General features: G+C 47.4%; 1 protein-coding gene across 2 annotated transcripts in view; it reads right to left on the bottom strand.

Moving 5' to 3' along the window:
* Positions 1–20654, bottom strand: part of MYO1H (myosin IH) — a 40219-nt gene that overhangs the window by 3519 nt on the left and 16046 nt on the right. For both annotated transcript variants that reach the window (XM_036276923.1, XM_036276922.1), the window contains exons 13-25: positions 18416–18507; positions 16485–16579; positions 13939–13985; positions 11891–11971; positions 11134–11239; positions 10302–10419; positions 8762–8875; positions 6476–6552; positions 4908–4976; positions 2988–3072; positions 2181–2340; positions 993–1076; positions 139–232 (exon numbers count right to left, since the gene is read on the bottom strand). In XM_036276923.1, coding sequence (XP_036132816.1) covers positions 139–232; positions 993–1076; positions 2181–2340; positions 2988–3072; positions 4908–4976; positions 6476–6552; positions 8762–8875; positions 10302–10419; positions 11134–11239; positions 11891–11971; positions 13939–13985; positions 16485–16579; positions 18416–18507 — 1222 coding nt within the window. The remainder of the gene's footprint in view (positions 1–138; positions 233–992; positions 1077–2180; positions 2341–2987; positions 3073–4907; positions 4977–6475; positions 6553–8761; positions 8876–10301; positions 10420–11133; positions 11240–11890; positions 11972–13938; positions 13986–16484; positions 16580–18415; positions 18508–20654) is intronic.

Here is a 20654-nt window from a genome sequence, read left to right as displayed (position 1 = left end):
TGCTGGCTTTCTGTCCCTCTGTGACCAAGCCCTCAGCTGGGGCACAGCCATCAGGAAATGCTACGGAGCTGAAATTTTTCCTTGGACTTTTTTTTTTTAAATAGGGAAATGAGGACGTAGATGGACAAATGTACTTACCTATCCGACTGTTGGCAAAGGGCTGATTTAAACTTTCTGCATAGCCTTCCTTCTTCCCCCTGAATGCTGCGCTGGTGACCACCTTCTGCTGCATCTGGTGACACAAGTCAGCGTCCAGAGCGGGTGGCCGTGGGGCTCGCCTGCCTGGGTTAACTGTGGGAGCTTTGTCACACTGCCACACAGAAATCGGAGCACGTGCCTGGCTGGGGCCACATGCCCTAAAAATCATCCTGGCAGAAATGGAGTTGCTCCTTAGGCTTGTTTTTTTCACTTGCACTGGCTTCCTGAACGTGGAATGTTCAGAATTCCAGGGAGCAGTTTGTTTCTTTTAGGTCAGGGATCAGCCTGCTGGAGCCAAGGGCCAGATCCAGCCTCCAGTCTGGCTTTGCAAGTCAACTCTTACTGGAGCACCGCCGTGCCATTCAAGTGACATGTTGTCTCTAGCTGATTGGGGGCTACAACGGCAGAGTTGAATAATTGCCACAGCGGTCATAGGACCCGAGAAGCCTGAAATACTTCCTCTCCAGCCCTTTATGGAAAAAGTCAGCTGACCTGCAGATAAGCATCAACAGACGCAGACCTCCAGCTGCAGACCTCCAGCCGAGAGGGTCCTGCATTTGCACTGCAGGGGGCCATCTGGATTGTATTCTCATGGCAACAACGTTCCTGATGCCGATTGTAACAGATTGTAACAGCTGCCATTTAATGACGGCTCTGCGCTAAGTGGTCTATAAGTTTAGCCCTCAGCGTGTGCAGGAGGCACAGGCCTGGTGTGACCCTTGGCTTACAGGTGAGATGGCGGGTGAACACTGCTCCTGCCCCTCCTGCCCCCCACATGCACCCCACATCCCTACCAGTGCTTTCCTCTCGGCTGTGATCCCACGGCAGTACTTCCGAACCAGGTTCCTCATACACATGTTCCGGAGCAGATCCGACGCCTGGTGGAAAACACACTTCTTTTCCACGAGCCCCACTCACACCTGGGCTGTGGCCACCAACACAGAAGCTTTGAAATCTCAGCTGAATTCAGATTGATTTGAAGGAGAGAGTTAATCCTCCACAGTCAAAGAAAGCGAATCTGTCCGATCTCGCGCTACCTTTTCGCTACTGCTAAGCTAGTGGTTCGTAACCTTGACTGTATTTGAGTCTCCTGAGTCGCTGTCTAAAATGAGGTTCCTAGACCCGGCCCATGTGGCTCAGCGGCTGACCGTCAGCCCATGCACCGAGAGGTCACCGGTTCAATTCCCAGTCAGGGCACATGCCCAGGTCGTGGGCCAGATCCCCAGTGGGGGGCATGCAGAAGGCAGCCGATCGATGCAGGAGGCGGCCAGTTGATGTTCTCTCTTGGATGTCTCTCTCTCTCCCCCTCTTCCTTCCTCTCTCTAAAAATCAATAAAGGAAATAATTTAAAAATAAATAAATAAAATGAGGTTCTTAGAGATGCTGGCTTCATGGGTCCAGGTTGGGGCTCAAGAATCTTACAGTACACAGAGGGTCCTTGGGCCATCTTCAGAGAAACACTGTTGTAAGTGACAGTCACCTAAACCTTCTGGAAGGCTACATCAAGGATAAGGACCATTTAAAAGTGCTCTGTAGCCCTAGCTGGTTTGGGTCAGCGGTTAGAGCGTCTGCCCGTGGACCAGAGAGACCCAGATTCGGTTCCCGCTAAGGGCATGTACTTCAGTTGCAGTTTGTCCCCGGCCCTGCTTGGGGTTGTGTGGGTGGCAGCCAGTCGATGTGTGTCTCTCACATCGATGTTTCTCTCTCTTCCTCCCTCTCCCTCCTGCTCTTTCAGAAGATGAATGCAAAAATGTCCTTGGGTAAGGATAAAAATAAATAAAAGTGCTCCGTATAAACAGACCTCCACTGGCTTTACACTTCTCGTGCGGATATGACAGATTCTGAGGTGTGAAATTTCTTGTGCAACAGCCTTGCAAGGAAGTGCTTTGCGGAGACAGCAGCCAAGGGAGGCAGAATGAAAAATACAGATGCTCCATCAGTGCCCACGTCCCCTGCAACATGAGTCCCAGTGGGGTCCTTACATTTTTCAAGATGCCAGGAGGCATCAGCCAGCTCTTGTCCAAGACATTATTTGGGACGTGATAGCGAAGATTCAAGATGTAATTTTTCCGCACGAACACGATGAACTCCTCGTTGTCAGGACAGAGAGGCTTGTCTCGATTGATGAAGCCCTTTATGAACCTGAACAGGAAAGTGTTCTGTTTGTTTTCTGACCTATTTGCTGAGTCGTGGGTGCTCTCCGCTCATTTGATTCAGAGGAGGCCAAATGGTAGAAATTATTTCGATGGTCATGTAGGCCAGAGCCAGTAATGTTGCCCACAGGACACATCTGCCCCAAAGATCTATTTTACCCACACTGTTTTTTTTGTTTCATTTTGTTTTCAGTAGCTTGAATTAGCTGCCAACAACAATAATGGAAAGGAGGTATATTACAGATTTTTGGCTTTCCTGAAAAATCAGAGCTGCCTGGCATTTCTCCATGGCAGCTGTTATCTGAGATGGAGTGAGCTTTCCAGTTCGCTGCAGTCCTCACCCTGCCTTATTGTCATCCCAGCTTATGGGATTCACTTATTTGACCTGCCTGGCATCAGAAGGCATTTGACATTGTGACTTTTGAGCTAGACTAAGAGAAACTGCAAATGTACTAAATTGTGGTCACCATCAAATTAGGGTGCTCAGGGAAAAGAGAACTGAATTCCTAAGGGCTGACATCCCAAAAGGAGGATTTACCTTTCTGCACAAATCCACAAAACCAAGGCCGTGGCCACCCTCTGCAGCACACCGGCACTGAAGGGCCTCCCTTCCTCCCTCCGGTCCCGAGAACTTACTTCCTTATAACCTGCACGGCCCACTTTCTCCTTTCCACCTCCTTCCGAGCCAGGGCTCCTCGCCAGTGGGTTTCCAGTTTGATGGCTGAAAGAGTTCACTGCTGGCATTAGAAGGTGAGCACAATCATACTGAAATCCAAAAGGCTCTTTCAGAATTAGTCATCCACGCCACAAACATCTACGTGCCTTCTGCAGCACTTGGCTAGCCCCAGAGATGGCAAGTCGGATGAACGCCATCGGTTCTTACCTGGGGGTGCTCAGAGGGACACTGGACTAGAGAGACAGAGGAACACGGGGTGCTATGGGAAGCTTCAAGGGAAGACCCGCAATTACACAGAGAGACCCGAGTTCCCCAAGGTTCTTTTCAGGGACAAGCGTGGCTCTGTGATGGTCTACAGTTGTCTCTCCACTGTGTTAGATTGGTCCATCATGTCTACTTTGATTGAGTTGTCTGCATTTAAAAATTGGGATACAGCCCTGGCTGGTTTGGCCCAGCAGTTGGAGCGTCGGCCTACGGTCCAGAGAGACCCGGGTTCGGTTCCCGCTAAGGGCATGTACCTCGGTTGCAGTTTGTCCCCGGCCCTGGTTGGTCGTGCGGGTGGCAGCCACTCGATGTGTCCCTTTCATATAGATGTTTCTCTCCCTCTTCCTCTCCCTCCCTCCCACTCTATCTGAACAAAAAATGGAAAAGTGTCCTCGGGTGAGGATAAAAAAAAAAAAATTGGGATACATAGCCCTGGCCAGGTAGCTCAGTTGGGCCAGGTAGCTCAGTTGGTTAGAGCATTGTCCCAATACACCATGGTTGCAGGTTCTATTCCCAGTCAGGGTGCATATAAGAATCAGCCAATGAATACATAAATAAGTGGAACACCAGACCAATGTTTCTCTCTCTCTCTCATCAACCAATAAAAATAAAAAATTGGAATACAGGAAGAAATTGGGACACAAAAATTAGATTCCTGGCTTGGCTCCCAATTTTCAAATGCTTCTCCGATTTTTGTTATTTGGGTTTTTTATAATGCTTTTCTTTTTATTCCTCATTGTTACAGAAAACAACCAACCAACCAAATGGAAGCAACCCAAATGTCCATCAACAGAGCAGCTAAATTGTGTATACGCATACAGCACAGGGGTCAGCAGACTACGGCCCTCGGGCGGACCACCTGTTTTTGTGAATAGAGTTTAATTGCGACACAGCTGTGCCATTCATTTATGTATTTGCGTGAAGCTACTGTTCCACAATAGCCAGGTTGAGGAGCTGCAACAGAAACCATATGACCCACGGGTCTCAAACACTATCTGGCCCTTTAAGAAAAAGTTTGCTGACCTCTGATATAGTGGACTAGTATGCAGCTATGAAAATGAATAACTCTATGCATTTACTGATTGGATTTGAAAAACCGTTTTGAGTGCAAAACATTGCAAAGAATACAGTATAATTTTATTAAGTTCAAATCAGGCCAGGCTACTACATTGAGTGACGCATCCATAGATGGTAAAACTAGTTTTAAAAACCCAAGGGAATTTATAAATGCAAAATTCAGAAGGGGAGCTTCGAGAAGTGATTGGGAAGGGACAGAAAAGAATCTCCCAGGGTACTGATGCTGTCAGTAACCTTTAAAAAAAAGTTATTCTTGGTGCATGAGTCGATGCTCAACCACTGAGCCACACTGCCCAGGCTAAAAAAAAAGCTTTTCTTTAAACATGCATATGTTGTGGATCAAATAATACACATCCATGGAACAAATATAGACCACTATTATAATCTCTGGTCAATAGAGTAAAAAGGAGAAGAGGCCCCAGAACTGGACCCCACGGCCACCCCAGAGCAAGGTTTCAAGGACGGGGCCGGGTCGTGGGGGTAGATGAGAGGAACTTCGGGGCCCATTGCACACTGGAAAGTTTCTGGTTAATTCTTACCTGCTTGTCTTTTCTCCACATAGACTCTCCTTTCTAGGCAAGCTTTGTAGGTGGCTTGAATTCTCGCAACTTAAAATAAAACAAAAGTTTGGGTGAAATGACTTTCGTGTGCATCGTTGTAGTGGTGACCTTGAGGGGGGGAATGTCAGAAGTGACCTTCGGGGCATGCAGTGCCGAGGGGACAGGAAGGACTCAGCGGGGCCGGCTGTCAGAGCTGTGCAGTTACTGGGACTTTCTCTTCCTCTTGCCTTGCCCCAGGGTAAGGACCAGAGCCACCATCTAGAGGACCTGCTGGCCCCTGGTTCCATGTTAGACATTACATTTCATCCTCACCCTGCAAGGCGGGCATCAGCACATTTTACCAATGGGATTGCAGATCAGGCCGGGAGGAGGCTTGCTGGCTGCCATGGCAACATAGCTACTAAGGAGGCGAATGACCCCAGGGTGGTGGGACCACACCCTCTCCCCCTGTAGCTTCTCGCTTCTCCATCCACCTCCTCCTCCTAGTGACTGAGGTCCCACCACAGGCAAGCTCCTCGAGGCTCCTGCAAACCATGAATGTCACATCCCCTGGGAGCTGGTTTGAAATGCTGGCTCAGGCCCCGCACAACCAGCACTTGCCCGTTAACCAGATCCCAGGGATCGGTGCCCAGTGCTGTGTAGGGGTCAACAAATGAGACCATTCAGTGCAGCGGTTAGGAATCTAGGTCCTGAAACCAGAGACCCACGTTCGAACCCCAGCTCTGCTGACTCGCTGTGTGGCCTCTAGCCAGTTGCCAACATCTCGAGCCCATTACCCTGACTGCACAGTGGAGGTGATAATATCACTGTCGGTTGGTTCTGAGGACACAATGAGATCATGAGTGACAGGACTCAGTGTGCGCTGGTGCACAGTGGGGCTCAGGCTGCTCGAGCAGCTACGACCTCAACAGGCCCCTCGGAGGAGGCAGCCCCTCCCCCAGCAGCTTGAATCTTCCCTTGTTTGCATTTCGACCATCTAACTTTTCTCATCTGTCATTCACAATAAACACCTTGGCTGTCGGCTTTGAAGCTATGTTGTCCAACATCAGATACTTATACAAACGGAGTTTTGAAATCCTTCGTGTAAGGAGGATAGGCTCCGTGGGATCCAAGCTGGAACTGGGCAACACTACAGTGTGCTTCTGTGACCACCCCCAAACACTAAGGCATAAGTTCACGTGTGTCTTATCATAATCCCATTTCTTTTTTCTTTTTAAATCCTCATCTGAGGATATGTTTAGGGGGCGGGGGAGAAAAGGAGAGAAACCTCAATATGGAAAACATTGATTGTCTCCCATACGTGCCCCGACCAGGGATCAAACCCACAACCCAGGCATGTGCCCCGACCAGGAATCGAACCCACAACTTTTTGGTGCACAGGACAATACAACCAAGCGAGCCACCCAGCCAGGGCAATCCCATATCTTGTTCCTGGTTTCTAAAGCCAATGCTTCTAACATATCAAACACCATATTTAAAATATATCCCAAGCTAAGTTTGTTCATTTCACATTCTATTGAAATCAGGACAGGAAAAAAAAATCATACCTAATTGATGTTTACTAAATTCAAAGGCATCTTCAGTAGCAAACAGAGTTCTGGGGAAACGAATGAATATTTTGGTTCTAGAAGTGAAAATAAAAAAGAGTGTTTTAATTAATTGGTCTGTTACCATCTGTAGTGGGTTGGATAGTGTTCCCAAATTCACATCTACTCAGAACTTCAGAATGTGCTTCTTATTTGGAAATACGGTCTTGCAGATGTAATGAAGGGTAAGGATCAAGATGAGAGCATTAAGGTGGACGCCAAATCCAAGAGTGTCCCTAGAAGAGACAGAAAAGGGCGCACAGAGGGGCGGGGAAGAGGGCCACGTGCAGATGGAGGTGGAGACGAGCCATGTCCACAAGCCGAGGAATGTCAGGGGCCACTGAAGCTGCCAGAAGCCAGGAAGGATCCTCCTGTAAAGCTTCCAGAAGGAGCAGGGCCCTGCCAACGCCTTGAGTGTGGACTCTAGCCTCTAGAACTGGGAGAGAATACATTTATTTTGGTTTAAGCTAGCTAGTATGTGTTAATTTTTTATGCAACCCTAGGGAATTAATACACCATACTTCCCTGGGTGTTAAAAAGTGATGACAAAGAATATGGGTCTAATTTTAAAAGAAGATCCCATCAAGCAGAGATAAATTATACTGACCTGAATTGCCTGCCCCACCCACCTACCCTTTGAGGGGCACTTCCCAAGACAGCCAGCAGGGGCAGCAGAGTGTCATGCCACAGGATCCCACCTCCTCAGCCCAGGTTGTGGAATAGGGACAGATTCCACCCTCTGACCTCTGGCCTGCCTCCCTCAGGATATGCTAAGCTCCATTCTTAGGAGTCTGACTTGGAAAAATAACTGCTTCTTAGATGAGGGTCCAGAATAGAAGCCAAAGGACGGAGAGGGGCCAGAGAGGCCACAGACGGCCTTGTACCAGCGGGAGTTGAAGTTGACATGGGAAAGCCCACTGATAGATTCAAAGGCAGAGAGATCCCTGAAGCTGGGAACTCGGGGGCCTGGGAATGGACCCTCTTCATGCTTGGACACCATTCCTGCCACCAAATTAACCAAAACGACTAACAGAACAGGCGAAAATCTTCCTGGTTCATGGATGAGTTTTGTCTCAAAGCTTTCAAGTCATATGAATGTCCTCCTGCTCAGGGCAACTACAGCTCGATCGTAATGGTGTTCAGGGTTCTAGCAGCACACTTTCCAGGAGGCCAGAGGAGCCCTGAGAGGTCCTTGTACCTTCAGGGGGTCCACCCTGGTCCCCTCCTCATTTTTATTGCTTTTTTAAAAAAGTATTTCCACTTTCTCTAATAGTCACGGTACAAGCAAAGTGTTGTAAGACAATATTTGTTCTTTATTGATTTTTTTAGAGAGGGAGAAAGAGAGAGAGAAATATTGATGTAAGGGAGAAACATTGATCTGCTGTCTCATCCAGCCTGGGGATTCAACCTAGGAATGTGCCCTGACCAGGAATCAAACCCACGACCTTCTGGCGCTCAGACAACAATCCAACCAACTGAGCCACAGCAGCCAGGGCCCCCTCCTCATTTTTCAAGCAAAGAGGTTCATTCCAGCCCCCCGTGAGGTAGCAATATTGCCCTTCTAAGCATTTACAGCTTATGACATTGTGGTTTATAAGAAATATATATTTGGTCTGTGTTCCAAACCAGTGTCACAGCTCCAAAACCCCAAAAGGACATGGTTTGGAGAGCTGCTGGGTGCACCTGCAGAGGGCGTGGAAGCCCCGCCCCTTTCCCACACACCTTGCCCTGTGCATCTCTTCCCTCTGGCTGTTCCCGAGTTATACCCCTGTGTAGTAAATCAGTAATCGACAAAGTCAAATGCTCTCCTGAGTTCCATCAGCTGCTCCAGCAATTCATTCAAACCCAACGAGGGGCTTGTGGGAACCTCCAGTGTATAGCTGGCCTTTGAGAAGCCCAGGTGACAAGCTGGACTTGGGACTGGCGCCTGCTGTGGGGAAGGAGCTGTCTGGTAGGACTGGGCCATTCACCGGTGGGATCTGACACTCCCTCCAGGTGTACAGTGTCAGAATCGAGTGCAACCGCAGGACACCCAGCTGGTGTCGGAAGTGTTCGGAGTGGGCCGGCTATCGAGAGTGAAGGAGACACACGGGAGAGCTTTTCGCTTTAAAGAGCTGCATTTAAATTGAGTGGCTGGAAGTATCTGCTTGTAAATCTATATAATTTCCTGAAAAAGGAATCTCTGGGCTCTGGATGGATATAGAGCAAGGCCCAGAACGTTTTGACATTGACTCTCTAGTCACTTACCTCCCTAACTTGTACTCTTCTGGTTTGTAGCCAATGTATTTGATCAGCCGCTCTACGCCCTCTGCTGGAGGCCCGCGCCAGTGCGGCCAGGTGTCTGGGCACAAGGACTTGTACCTGGGGGGAGGAGAGGCATATCCAGAAAGCCATGGGACCTTACACTAGCCCCCAGCAGGGATTGGCATGCCAGCTGCCCAGCATACCGTAGTAGACTCATTACTTCCTTGAATTCAATATATACTTGGCAAAAAAGGAAAAAAAGAGAAATTATTTCAATTGGGTAGGAGGTTTGGTTTGTCTTCACAGAACAATGACATCGTCAGACATCCCAAGAAACCCAATTCCACTCCTAGGTATCCGGGGCGGGACAGAAGTTGCGAGTACACAAAGCAATAGTGTATTCTGGTATTGTTATTATTTTCCATACGGACGACTGTAAACCTACTTCTGCCCCACCCTGTGTATGCGAAAGACATGAAAACATACGTCCACATAAAAGCTTATAAACCAATGTCCACAGTGTCATTAGTCACAATAGACAAAGGGTAAAAGCACACAAATGCCCATCAACAAACGAGTGGAAAGAGAAGCAAACGTCATCCAGCACGGAAGAAAGGTGCCATGCCCGGTAAGTGACCAGGGATTTTTCCCCCCGGGGTCATTGGGGCCCCAATATAGATTTAAGAACCTGATTTCAGCATAAAACACAACTCCAATAGGCAGTCACTGGAAAGATAACCGCGATGTCGATAATGAAAACAAGTGAGTCATCCCTTTGGCCAGCGTCTCCACACACCTGTGCACGCTACCTGCCTGTTCGTCACTTGGTGGCCATCTGGGTTATCACATCACTGTCATGGTATTGCAGTGCTGTGTTCAAGTCACCCTTATTTTACGTAATAACGGCCCCAAGGCACCGGAACAGTATCGATGGCGATTCAGATATGCCGAAGAGGAGCCGTAAAGTGCTTCCTTTAAGTCAGTGGTTCTCAACCTGTGGGTCGCGACTCCACTGGGAGTCGAACGACCCTTTCACAGGGGTCGCCTAAGACATAACAGTAGCAAAATTACAGTTAGGAAGTAGCAACAGAAATAATTTTATGGTTGGGGGTCACCACAACATGAGGAACTGTAGTAAAGGGTCGCGGCATTAGGAAGGTTGAGAACCACTGCTCTAAGAGAAAAGGTCCAAGTTCTTAACTTAATAAGGCATTGTATCATCTCGCATCGAGAATAAAGATGAGTACAGTATAATAAGATATTCTGAGAGAAACCCCCTTCACATACCTTTTATTATGGATACTGTTCTAATTGTTCTATTTTATTATTTGTTATTATTGTTCATCTCTTCCTGTGCCTAATTTATAAATTAAACTTTACCATAGGTATGTATGTCTAGGAAAAAAAAACATAGTATCTATAGGGTTTGGTATTATTCATGGTTTGGAGCACCACCGGGGGTCTTGGAACGTGTCCTCCTTGGCTAACGGGGGGCTACTGCAGGTGCCTGACTTTGGCTTCAGATCAACAAAACACACTTTACCTCTGCAGGAAATGCTCATATTTCCGCCGGTACGCAAAGCCGGCCCGTCTCACCCGCAGGTGTTCCATCAGCCCCAGGTACTTGACCTGATGCCTTATGAGGAAGTCGTCAAACTTGCCTTTGGAGACACAGAAGAGAGAGCGACAGTCAAGGACCCCAGGGCTCCGTTTCAACCAAGAGAGCCCAGAGGGGAGCCTGCAAGCTCACCATCCGTGAGCTGGGTCTAGCCATACATGTTTTCCTTAGGCCCTAGCTGTGTTTCATCTAGTGGGGGAATTTTACATTAAAATCTGGATTGCTGGTTTCCCTTGAAAAACCATGAGATCTGGCCCTTCCAGGCCTAGAGTCCCACATGACAACAACAGCTGGAAGGTAGTGCTGCCACTGTAGACCAGATGTGCCCTCTCCAGTTTGCCGCAGTCCCCTCCACTCCCTATCGCCTCTGCTCCACTCATTTGCTCTTCCTGCCTGACCTCTGTAAGCCTTTGATGGTATGACTGTTACAGACCACGGCATGAACTAGAAAATAGCCAAGTCATAGCCCGTTTTGTAAGACTGCTCACTGGCTGGAGAGAAGCAACACGGCCCCCCCTCAACTCTGATGCCTGCCTGGCTCAGCTCCGTTGTCCCTGCTATGGGCCAAAACCCGAGCAATGCTCACTCAGGACCCCACCCCCATTGATGTTCCTTCTATTACTAACAATGAAAATAATTCATGGCTAGAGGGCAAGGACAGGCCTGTGATGGTTTCAGGATTTTAATTCATTTCCATCTGGGTTTCCTTCCCTGCCTCGTTTCCCGAGCTCAGTGTTCAGCACAGTTCATAACTCACTGGGTTCTTTCCTCTCGTTGGGCTTGATGCAACGGATGTATGAAGGTTCCTTGGAGATGAGAATTTCCAGAAGGCTGCTCAGGCTGGTTTTAAACTGAGTCCCCACCTGCGGGGAGTGAAGAGCTAAGTAGGCATTGCTTCTCCCAGTGAATACCAGGAAGACTGGTTCGGACACGAGACTCTGGCCCTCTGGACCCAAACTCTCGAGAGTCTGGTCTACCTGTTACATTTTCTCCCATTAAGAGGGAGCTTTGCATGGCCTGGCCCGAGAAGCCCAAGCGAGGTATGGTTAAGCAGTGGCTGGACCAGCATCCAGAACGCGGGACTCACTCAGCAAGTCCGCAGCAAGCGCCTCGGGGAACCAGCGTCACTGCTGAGCCCCCCACCACATTCCCCCGCTTCCTTGTCACCAACCTTCCTTTATGACACTCACACTACTTAAGTTCTTTCTTTGATGGCATTTTCCTATACCCTCCCCACCAGACCGTAAAGCCCACGAGCTCAGGGACCTTGTCCATTTTGTTCTTGCTAAAACCGTGCCCAGCTCAGTGCCTAACATAGTAGGTGCTCAATGAACATCTGCAAATGACCACACTGGTGGCTAACCTTGGAAAACATACATTTAATAGAACCTGTCGGAGAAGTGATATGTCCAGAAAAGGAGGAGGACTGAAAAGGGTAGGCAGCCGGAGGTAAGTGCACCCTCTGCGTGATTTTTGCCACCTCTCCAATTAGCACGGGCATTTTTCCCACTCACCGTTGGCGACCTTCTCCGGTTCTCCAACTCGGCCACCAGGAAGCACTCCTTCAGGATGCGGTTTTTGGATCTGCACAGCACCTGTCAGACAGCAACGAGCACGTGCTGTTGCAGGCACCACCAAGGGGCCTCAGGAAAGCTCACACCGTGTGCACGGTGGACCAGGGCCATTTGTGTCCAGAGCACCGGAAGACGACGAGGGGAAAACACAAGCAGTTGCGGAAGGAAATGTTCCCACGCTGCATCTACTGCACTATTTGGTGGGGCCACCTGACTGCTTTTCCTCTGATGTCATGAAGCCATAATCATTTCCAGTGCAACCCAGCTGCTCCAGAATAAATAAGTTATTTAAGAATGATCTCCAAATAAATGCAATTTAAAAATTAATAAATAGCCCTGGCTAGTTTGGCTCAGCAGTTGGAGCATTGGCCTGTAGACCAGAGAGTCCCGGGTTTGGTTCCCGCTAGGAGCACGTACCAAAAATATATATATATATATATAATAAATAATAAAGAATGATCTCCAAAGACATACAGGTGGCCAACAGACATAGGAAAAGATGCTCAGCATCACTAGTTAGGGAACTGCAAATGAAAACCCACAATGAGCTAACACCTCACACCTGTTAGAATGGCTGTTATGAACAAGCAATGGTGAGTGTTGGAGAGGGTGTGAAGAAAAAGGAACCCTCACACTGCTGGTGGGAATGGGAATTGGAGCAGCTGCTATGGAGGTTCCTCAAAAAATGAAGAACAGTATGGAGGCTCCACATGACCCAGAGAATGGGCACGACCCACAGAGCGGACAGCCAGGAGAGGAAGTCTATCTTCCAGTTGTCAACCGGGCCCTTCCACTCCTGGGTCATTGACAAGGACTCCAAGAGGGAGGAAGGAGCCATCAGACTTACTTCACCAATGGGTACATCTGTCATGAGACACCCCCCCAAGCCGGGACAGGGTCGGGCTGACACTCAGACCCATGGAGACCCGCCTGGAGCAGAGAGCAAAGGTAGGAATCACTTCTCTACCCCGAATCCCAAGGTTGGAACCGGAGGCCCTAGCAGTGGTAGAGAAAGCTCAGGAAAGGCAGAAAAACTCCTGCGACGAATCATTTCCACCTTCACACTAAGAATGTCGCCTCTAGGTCTCAGCCAAGCTAATTAAATAAAATACAATTACTTTGTATTAAATAAAATATCATTTGCTGCAAAACAGTTAACTACGTCAATGTAAGATAAAGGCTTTAAAAACCCAAGGCTTCTCCTCTTAGTGAGGTATATGGAAGGAGACTGGGACTTAGCCTCATGGGCTTGCCCTGGCCCTCGCCCACCTCAAGATGTGACCTTGAGCAGGTCACAGCTTCTCTGGGTCTCGGTTTCCTCATCCTCAGTTCCTCCCCATGGCACCAGAACAAAATCTCTACATCTCCCTAGGGTCGTCTGCCTGTTGAGGTCTCATCCCCCTCTCCTAACATTACCCCTCATTGAATATACTTTGAGCTCCTCTGGGCCTCAGGGCCTTTGCACATGCTGATCCCTCTACCTGGAGTAACCCTGATCTTTCCATGGCCAAAATCATTCTCATTTCAGGTTTCAGCTCAAAGTCAGCTCCACAGGGGTGTTTTCTCTGATCCTCTGAACTACCTTAAAAACGTCCCCCTCAATCCCAGTTCCTTGCTTATTTTCTTCATAGCACTTTCCACCGATGGATAAGTTATTTGTGTGTATACATTTATTCTTGGCCACTATTCTCCCCACCCCCAAACAATGGAAAGCCCCATGAGAACAAGGACTGTCTTGTTCACAGCTGAAACTCTGGAGCAGGCACGGTGCCTGGCACACGGGAAGGGCACCCGCACCCTGGGATGGGTTTAGTACATGGAAGGTTTATGCAGATGGCCTTGAGTGCCCGTGCCTGCTGGAGTTCGAACACCGTGCCTGGAGAAGAAAACAAATCTCAAATGCCCAGAAGAACGAATCTCCCCCCAAATCAGTGCCACAGGCGGTATCTCATCTCCGCCAGAAACACGCAGTTACGGTCCAGACTCACCTCTTTCAGATGTCTGTAGAGGAGATCATTGTTCTTTTCCAGGAACCCTACAAAACATTGGGGGGGAAATGTCGGAATCTATGCCTTTACCTAAAAATGCAATTCCACCCCAAATGACCGCAGAGGGAAATCCTAAAAATAATCTCTTACGATTAGTCAAGAGTCAGCCTTGGCATTATGACATTTGGGGCTGGATCATGTTTTGTGGTGGGGACCATCCTGTGCATGGTGGGATACTGAGCAGCATCCCTCGCCTCTGCTCACTAGATGCCAGCAGCATCTTCTCCAGTTGTGACAATCAAATGTCTCTAGACATTGCCAGATGTCCCTGAGGGAGACATCTGGAGAACCAGGTCCTCAGCACCGAGTGTCCGGGACACCCTTACGAGCTGTCACAGGGAAGTACAGCCTTTGCACTATGCATCGTGCACGTGCCCTGGTCTGGGAGCAAAGAACCCCATAATCAGTGAGTGACACTGAACAGTGCAGGGGGCGCTAAATTTCAAGGGCTGCCTGGGGAGACTATGCAGACGGATGAGAAAATCAGCCCAACCACGGAGAAAAATCAAACTCAAGAACCAGGGGGCTTGTGGTACCCAATGACATCTTCATACAAAAGGGAAACATGTCACTTCCAATTTTAAAAGTTAGCATGTGTCAGTTAAAACCTAATTAGTTAATAATTCAATTAGTAACTAAAATGGCATTATAAAGTCAAAACCAGCTACAAAAAGGACATGCATCAGAACAGAAGACATAGATCAAAAATGTCTATGATACAACCTTTGTTTTTCCTTAATATATATATATATATATTTTAAGAGAGAGGGGATATGTTTTACTGAATTTAGACAGAGGGGAAAGGAGAGACAGACAGACAGACAGACAGACAGACAGACAGACAGACACATCTATCAGTTGCCTTCCATAAGTGCCCCAACCAGGGATCGAATCTGCAACCTAGGTATGCACCTTGACCAGAAACCCACAACTTTTGGTGTATGGGACAATGCTCCAACCAACTAAGCCACCCGGCCAAGGTGGAATTTCTTTCCTTTTTAAGGCTGGAGAAGATTTCATTGTGTGTATAGACCGTATCTTCTTTGTGCATTCATCCCTTGGTGGACCCGTGGGCTGCTCCTGCCTTTGGCTGTCGTGAATAATGTAGCTGTGAACATGGGGGTCTAAAGACCTGTGCAGCTTGCTGCTTTCAGTTCTTTGGGGTGTGTAACCAGAAGTGGTCAAGACTAACTTTTGCTAGAACCTTTAACCCGGAAATGCCCCTTCTGGGAACTTTTCTGGGAATTATGGATACAATGTGCACACATTGGCCAAGGGAAATGTACAAAGATGTCAAGTGCAGCAATGTTCACAAGACACAAAGCTGGCAACAACCAGTGTCTATCAGGTAGATGCCAAAACACAGCCCTGGGAGCAGTGCCTGGAGCTTTTCCGAAGAAACGCGGTAGAATCTGTGTGTTTCTCTGGGGAGTGGATGTAGGTCTGGAGGCAAAAGGCCTGCTCTGAACCCTTACTTGCTGTGTGACCTAGGGCCAGTTACTTAACTTCTCTGAGCTCAGTTGCCACATAGGTTAAAGGGGGAGGGGGAGTGATAATGCTCCCAACCTCGGAGGGTTCTGTGAGATTAAGTGAACAACTGAGGTAAGGCACTTGGGGTAGAGCCTGGCCCAGAGTAAGTGCTCAATTAACATAAGTTGGAATTCAAGTGATCTCCAATGTTCATTAAGTGGAAAATGCAAAATAAAAGGTACAAAATAACAGTCTGTTATTTAAAGGTAGGTGTGTGTCCCCACATCTATAAGGACGTACAGAAGGTATTTCTATTTTCCCAAAAATAAGTACAAGAAACTGTTGCTTCTTGTGGTTACTCCGAGAACGACGAAGAGTAAAAGAGACTGCCCTGGCCGGATTGGCTCAGCGGTTAGAGTGTCGGCCTGCAGACCAGAGAGTCCTGGTTTCGATTCTGGCCAAGGGCACGTTCATACCTTGGTTGCGGTTAGTCCCTCTCACATCGATGCTTCTCTCTCTCCCTCTCTCCCACTCTGAAGATAAATGTAAAAATATCCTCGGGTGAGGATTTAAAAAAAAGAAGAAATAAAATATAAAATAACATATAAAATATAAAGTAAAAAAATATAAAACAAAATCTTTTCAAAAAAGAGTAAAAGGGACTTTCAATTTTCCTTTTGTGACTTTCTGTGCTGTCAGCAATGTCAAGCCTCGCATGTGATTACTTTATTCTTTAAACAAAAATCAATAGATTATCTACAGAAAGAGATTTGTCCTATTTTAAATTTTTTATACTCCTCTGTATTTAAGGTAAAAAAAAAATCTAGCATGTTATATTATTTTTTAAAGATTTTTAGAGAAATAAACATATATATACACACTATATATATAGTTAATACATTAAAACAGACTCTAGGTGGCGCTGTGGGCTGGGGAGCTCCTGATGGGCGTGCAGCATCTCTCCAGTGGGCGCAGAGACCCCTGCACGGCTGTGACCCTGCCCCTCGGGCACTCACCTTTGGTGCAGTAGGTGACCTCTCCCGCATAGTGGAATAGTCGGAACTCCATCCAGCCAATCCTCTTCCAGCCCTTTGGACCGGCCAGCTTTCGGCTACAGCAAGATGGAAACAGACACAAGCTGAACCTTACTTCACAACAACAAAGTGCACCCACATATAAAGCAGAGACAGAGAGGGAGGCCTTTGAAGGTGTTTAGGACCCCGACAATCAACTGAAGGCCTGCACGGAAAGCTAACCACGTGCGGCAGCTCCCAGCAAGCCTTGCTGCCCGGTTCACCTGGGCTATAGATCAAGGTCTACAATTAGACTCTCCCTGTTCGTAAGCACTGAGGAGTAGCAAACATGCGTGAAACACGGAAACACATTTACTTTTATAATGAAATAACTTCCATTTATCTAGGTGACAACTAAGAAACGATTTTACTACTTTACATTTTGATGATGTCAAGAAACTAAAATACTCATGAAATATCATTGTGCAGATTCTGGTGATTCATAATTTTTAAATAACTTTTTCTTGAAATGTGTGCGCGTGTGCGTGCGTGCATGTGCGTGCGTGTGTATGATTTACCCACATAATTTCATGGAGTTATAGATTGTTCATTCTTTTAAAAAATGTTTTTATTGATTCTGAGAGACAGAAGAAGACAGAGGAAGGGGGGGGGGGAGAGAGACCATTGTGAGACAGAAACATCTATGGGCTGCCTCCTGTACACCCTCTACTGGGGATTAAGCCTACAACCCAGGCATGTGCCCTGACTGGGAATCGAACCAGCAACCCTTTGGTGTACAGGACAATGGCCAACCAACTGAGCCACACCAGCCAGGGTGTAGATTTATTTTATTCTGTATTGTATTCCATGTGTGAATACACCACAATTTGGTTTTTTTTTGATTCATTCATTTATCCAATTCCATTATGTACCCTTTCAATATTCTACAATGGGCTTGAGAAGGCCACTACCATGTCTTGAATCCTTACTATGGCCAGAGATTGCACCAGGTGACTCATGCAGTCATTTACAATTCCACGTGGTAGGTATATTAACATCTCCACCTGGCAGAATGGGAAACACAGACGCAAGAGGGTTGCTTGTCCAAGGTCAAGTGTCTCGTAAGTGGCTGAGCTGGGATTCAAAACAAGGCATTTATGACTCCAGAGCGTATGTTCTTAAATTCTCGCCTCATCTCAAAGACCAAGTTAAATCTCCAGCTGGTTTCTGGGACACAGTACATGCTCCGTGTTTGGATTGGTGTGTGGTCACTGGTGGGAACACACACACAAAAACTCATCAGGTAGTGCACTTCAGATTTACACATGTCACTGTATGTATTTTGTACCTGAATTAGAAAGAAAAAACAATTTCAGATGCATGTGAACATGTCCCAAATGAAATGATCCAAAAAAATCTTTTTAAAATTCAACTTGGAATTTGAGTTTGATTTTTACGAACAAAAGGTATGCCTATGTAGTAAGTCCTCACTTAATATAGTCAGTAGTTTCTTGGAACAGCAGCAAAATGACATAATAAAAAACTAAGGTTGCCGGTTCGATTCCCAATGCACAAGCCCAGTTTCGGGCTCGCTCCCCTGTTGGGGCGAAGGGGCACACAGGAGGCAGCTGGTTGATGTTTTGCTCTCACCTTGATGTTTCTCTAAACTCTCTCTCCCTGTCCCTTCCTCTCTAAAAATCCATTTAAAAAAATAAAACAATTTCCCATAGGCTCATTGCTATAAACAATGGTCAAGTTCCTATGGCATCTCATCAACCTTATGACAAAACGACATTATTCGAGGACCTGCTGTAAGTGACTTGGTGCATCATAACGGTATTTCTATTATTTCTTGGGGGGCACTGCCCACATACCCAAGAAAATGGATATACAATGATCATCCTCACGAACAGCCTGTCAAATGAGCCACGTACGTTTGGAAGTGTGCGTGTCTCCCCACCTTCTCTTCCAATTTCTCCAGGAAACTCAGGTCAGTAGCAGGACCAGGACGGATGCATTCTTCATCCTTCAGAAGAAAAACAGGAGCCTGGGGCCACAGCACCACACCCCAGCGATTCCCAGTGTAAACACTCTCACCAGCGAGGCACAATGTCCTGGACTCGCTCATCTCACAGGTGCAGGTGAACATTTCAGGCCAGGGGGCTAATCTGTCACATACGCTCAGCGTCTCGGGTTTGATAAGGGCACCGTGGAACCAGAGACACTGGAAGTTCTGTGAAGAACCAGCTCTGCCTCCTGGCTGACGCTTATTTCCAAAGTCTTGCCAAGGTCACTCCACAGCATCCGTGCCCAGCTTGCTTAAACACTCAGCCTCATTTTTTTCTTTTTTTATATCCTTACCCAAGGACATTTTTCCATTTATCTTTAGAAAGATTAGGAGGGAGGAAAAGAGAGAGAGAGACAGACAGACAGACAGATAGACAGACATTGATGCGAGAGAGACACATCGACTGGTTGCCTCCCACATGACCCCAACCAGGGCTGAGGATGAACCACAACCAAGGTACGTGCCCTTGGCTGGAATCAAACCTGGGTCTCACTGGTCCGCGGGCCGACGCTGTAACTGCTGAGCCAAACCGGCCAGGGCAACCTCATTTTTTCTTAACTACACATCCCCTTTCACTCAGAGCAAAGCCTTCACGGAAAGCAAGCTATAAACGCACTGGAGCTTAACCTGTCTTATTTCTCAAGCTATGCCATTCTGTTTCCTATTTTGGGTCCTCAACAGTGATAACATTTAATTGACCATATTTAAAAAATTAAAGATGAGTCCAGCCAGTGTGGCTCAAGCACTGACCCATGCACCAAGAGGTCGCCGGTTCAATTCCCAGTCAGGGCACATGCCCAGGTTGTGGGCCTGATCCCCAGTGGGGAGCATGCCGGAGGCAGCCAATCGATGATCTCTCTCATAAAGAAAAAAAAAATTAGAAAAAAATTAAAGATAAATCAACCCTGTGACTTTGATTAGAACAGCAATAACAACAACAAAAACCTGGTTAAGGTCGGCAAGACAACTCTTACTAAGTAGCATTTTGATGCCGATTTCGTCTATGGAAAAGCAAAAGGAAATGAGTACTTTTTACTAAAATATCTTAAAATACCAGTCCAGCGATCCACATGCGCATTGGATGTATATATACTAGCTTATGTCAGTCCATGCGTCCTGGGACATGCCCCACATGTCCACATGGCTGGTGCCCTCACCTCCTTCGGATCTTTGCTCACATGGCACCTTCTCAGTGAGCTCTTCCTAGACCGTCTGATGTAAAACTGAGCTGCCCGCCCCGGCACATCTAATCTTATCCCTTTTCTCCATTGCACAGTCTACACATTCTGCCCACTAACCTATTTGTGGTCAGTCTCTCCATGCTGGAATGGAAAGCCTCCTGAACACAGGGGTTTTATTCTGTTTTGACCAGGGCCGTGTCCCAACACACAGGACACAATCCTGGCACAAAGAAAGCATTCGATGAGTCCTTGTTGAATGAATGGATGAAGTCTGAAGGCCCCCCACGGAACAGGCATAGCTCTGAGCCCTCTGCATACATTATCTCACTAACTCTGTCCTTACTCCTCTCTGAGGTAAGTGCAGTTATCACTGCACTCATTTCAAAATGATAAAATTGGAGCTCAGAGAGGTTAAGACACTTGCCTAAGGTCACACAGATAGTAAGCAAAGGGGCTGAGATTTGAATCCAGGTGGTACCCATGTTCCTGGCAGCTAGTCACCACTCATTAATGGTCCCTCTGTGTTTTGCCATGCTCTGTTCACATAGCAGCTGGGTGGGGTAGTGGGTGGGGAGGAGGAAGGGAACCAGTTATTTCATTAAAAGGGAGCCGAAGAATGGTATAGATGATTCTGCATGAAACACAAGGCAGGGAAATCATTTCTCGTTGGTCTTTAGAATTTATTTTAAAAACTGATATTTGAAAATTGGGAACAATTGTGGATTTGAGGACACTGAGGTTCTCAGAAGTCACAATAGTCCAAAATGAGGTCACAGGCCCACCCCATGGAGCCTCAACTCCGACTCCCTGGATGCTTTCTGTAGAACCTTCCTTTATGTTTCCTGCTCAATGCTAAGCATCAAAGCAAACGCTCCCCAACGGCCACCGACACCTGCCCACATGGGACCCCGGGGTCCTGGCTCA

The sequence above is a fragment of the Molossus molossus genome, unplaced genomic scaffold (assembly GCF_014108415.1).
Source record: "Molossus molossus isolate mMolMol1 unplaced genomic scaffold, mMolMol1.p scaffold_m16_p_22, whole genome shotgun sequence".
Classification (NCBI taxonomy): Eukaryota; Metazoa; Chordata; class Mammalia; order Chiroptera; family Molossidae; genus Molossus; species Molossus molossus.
This window is presented reverse-complemented; position numbering and strand designations above follow the sequence as displayed.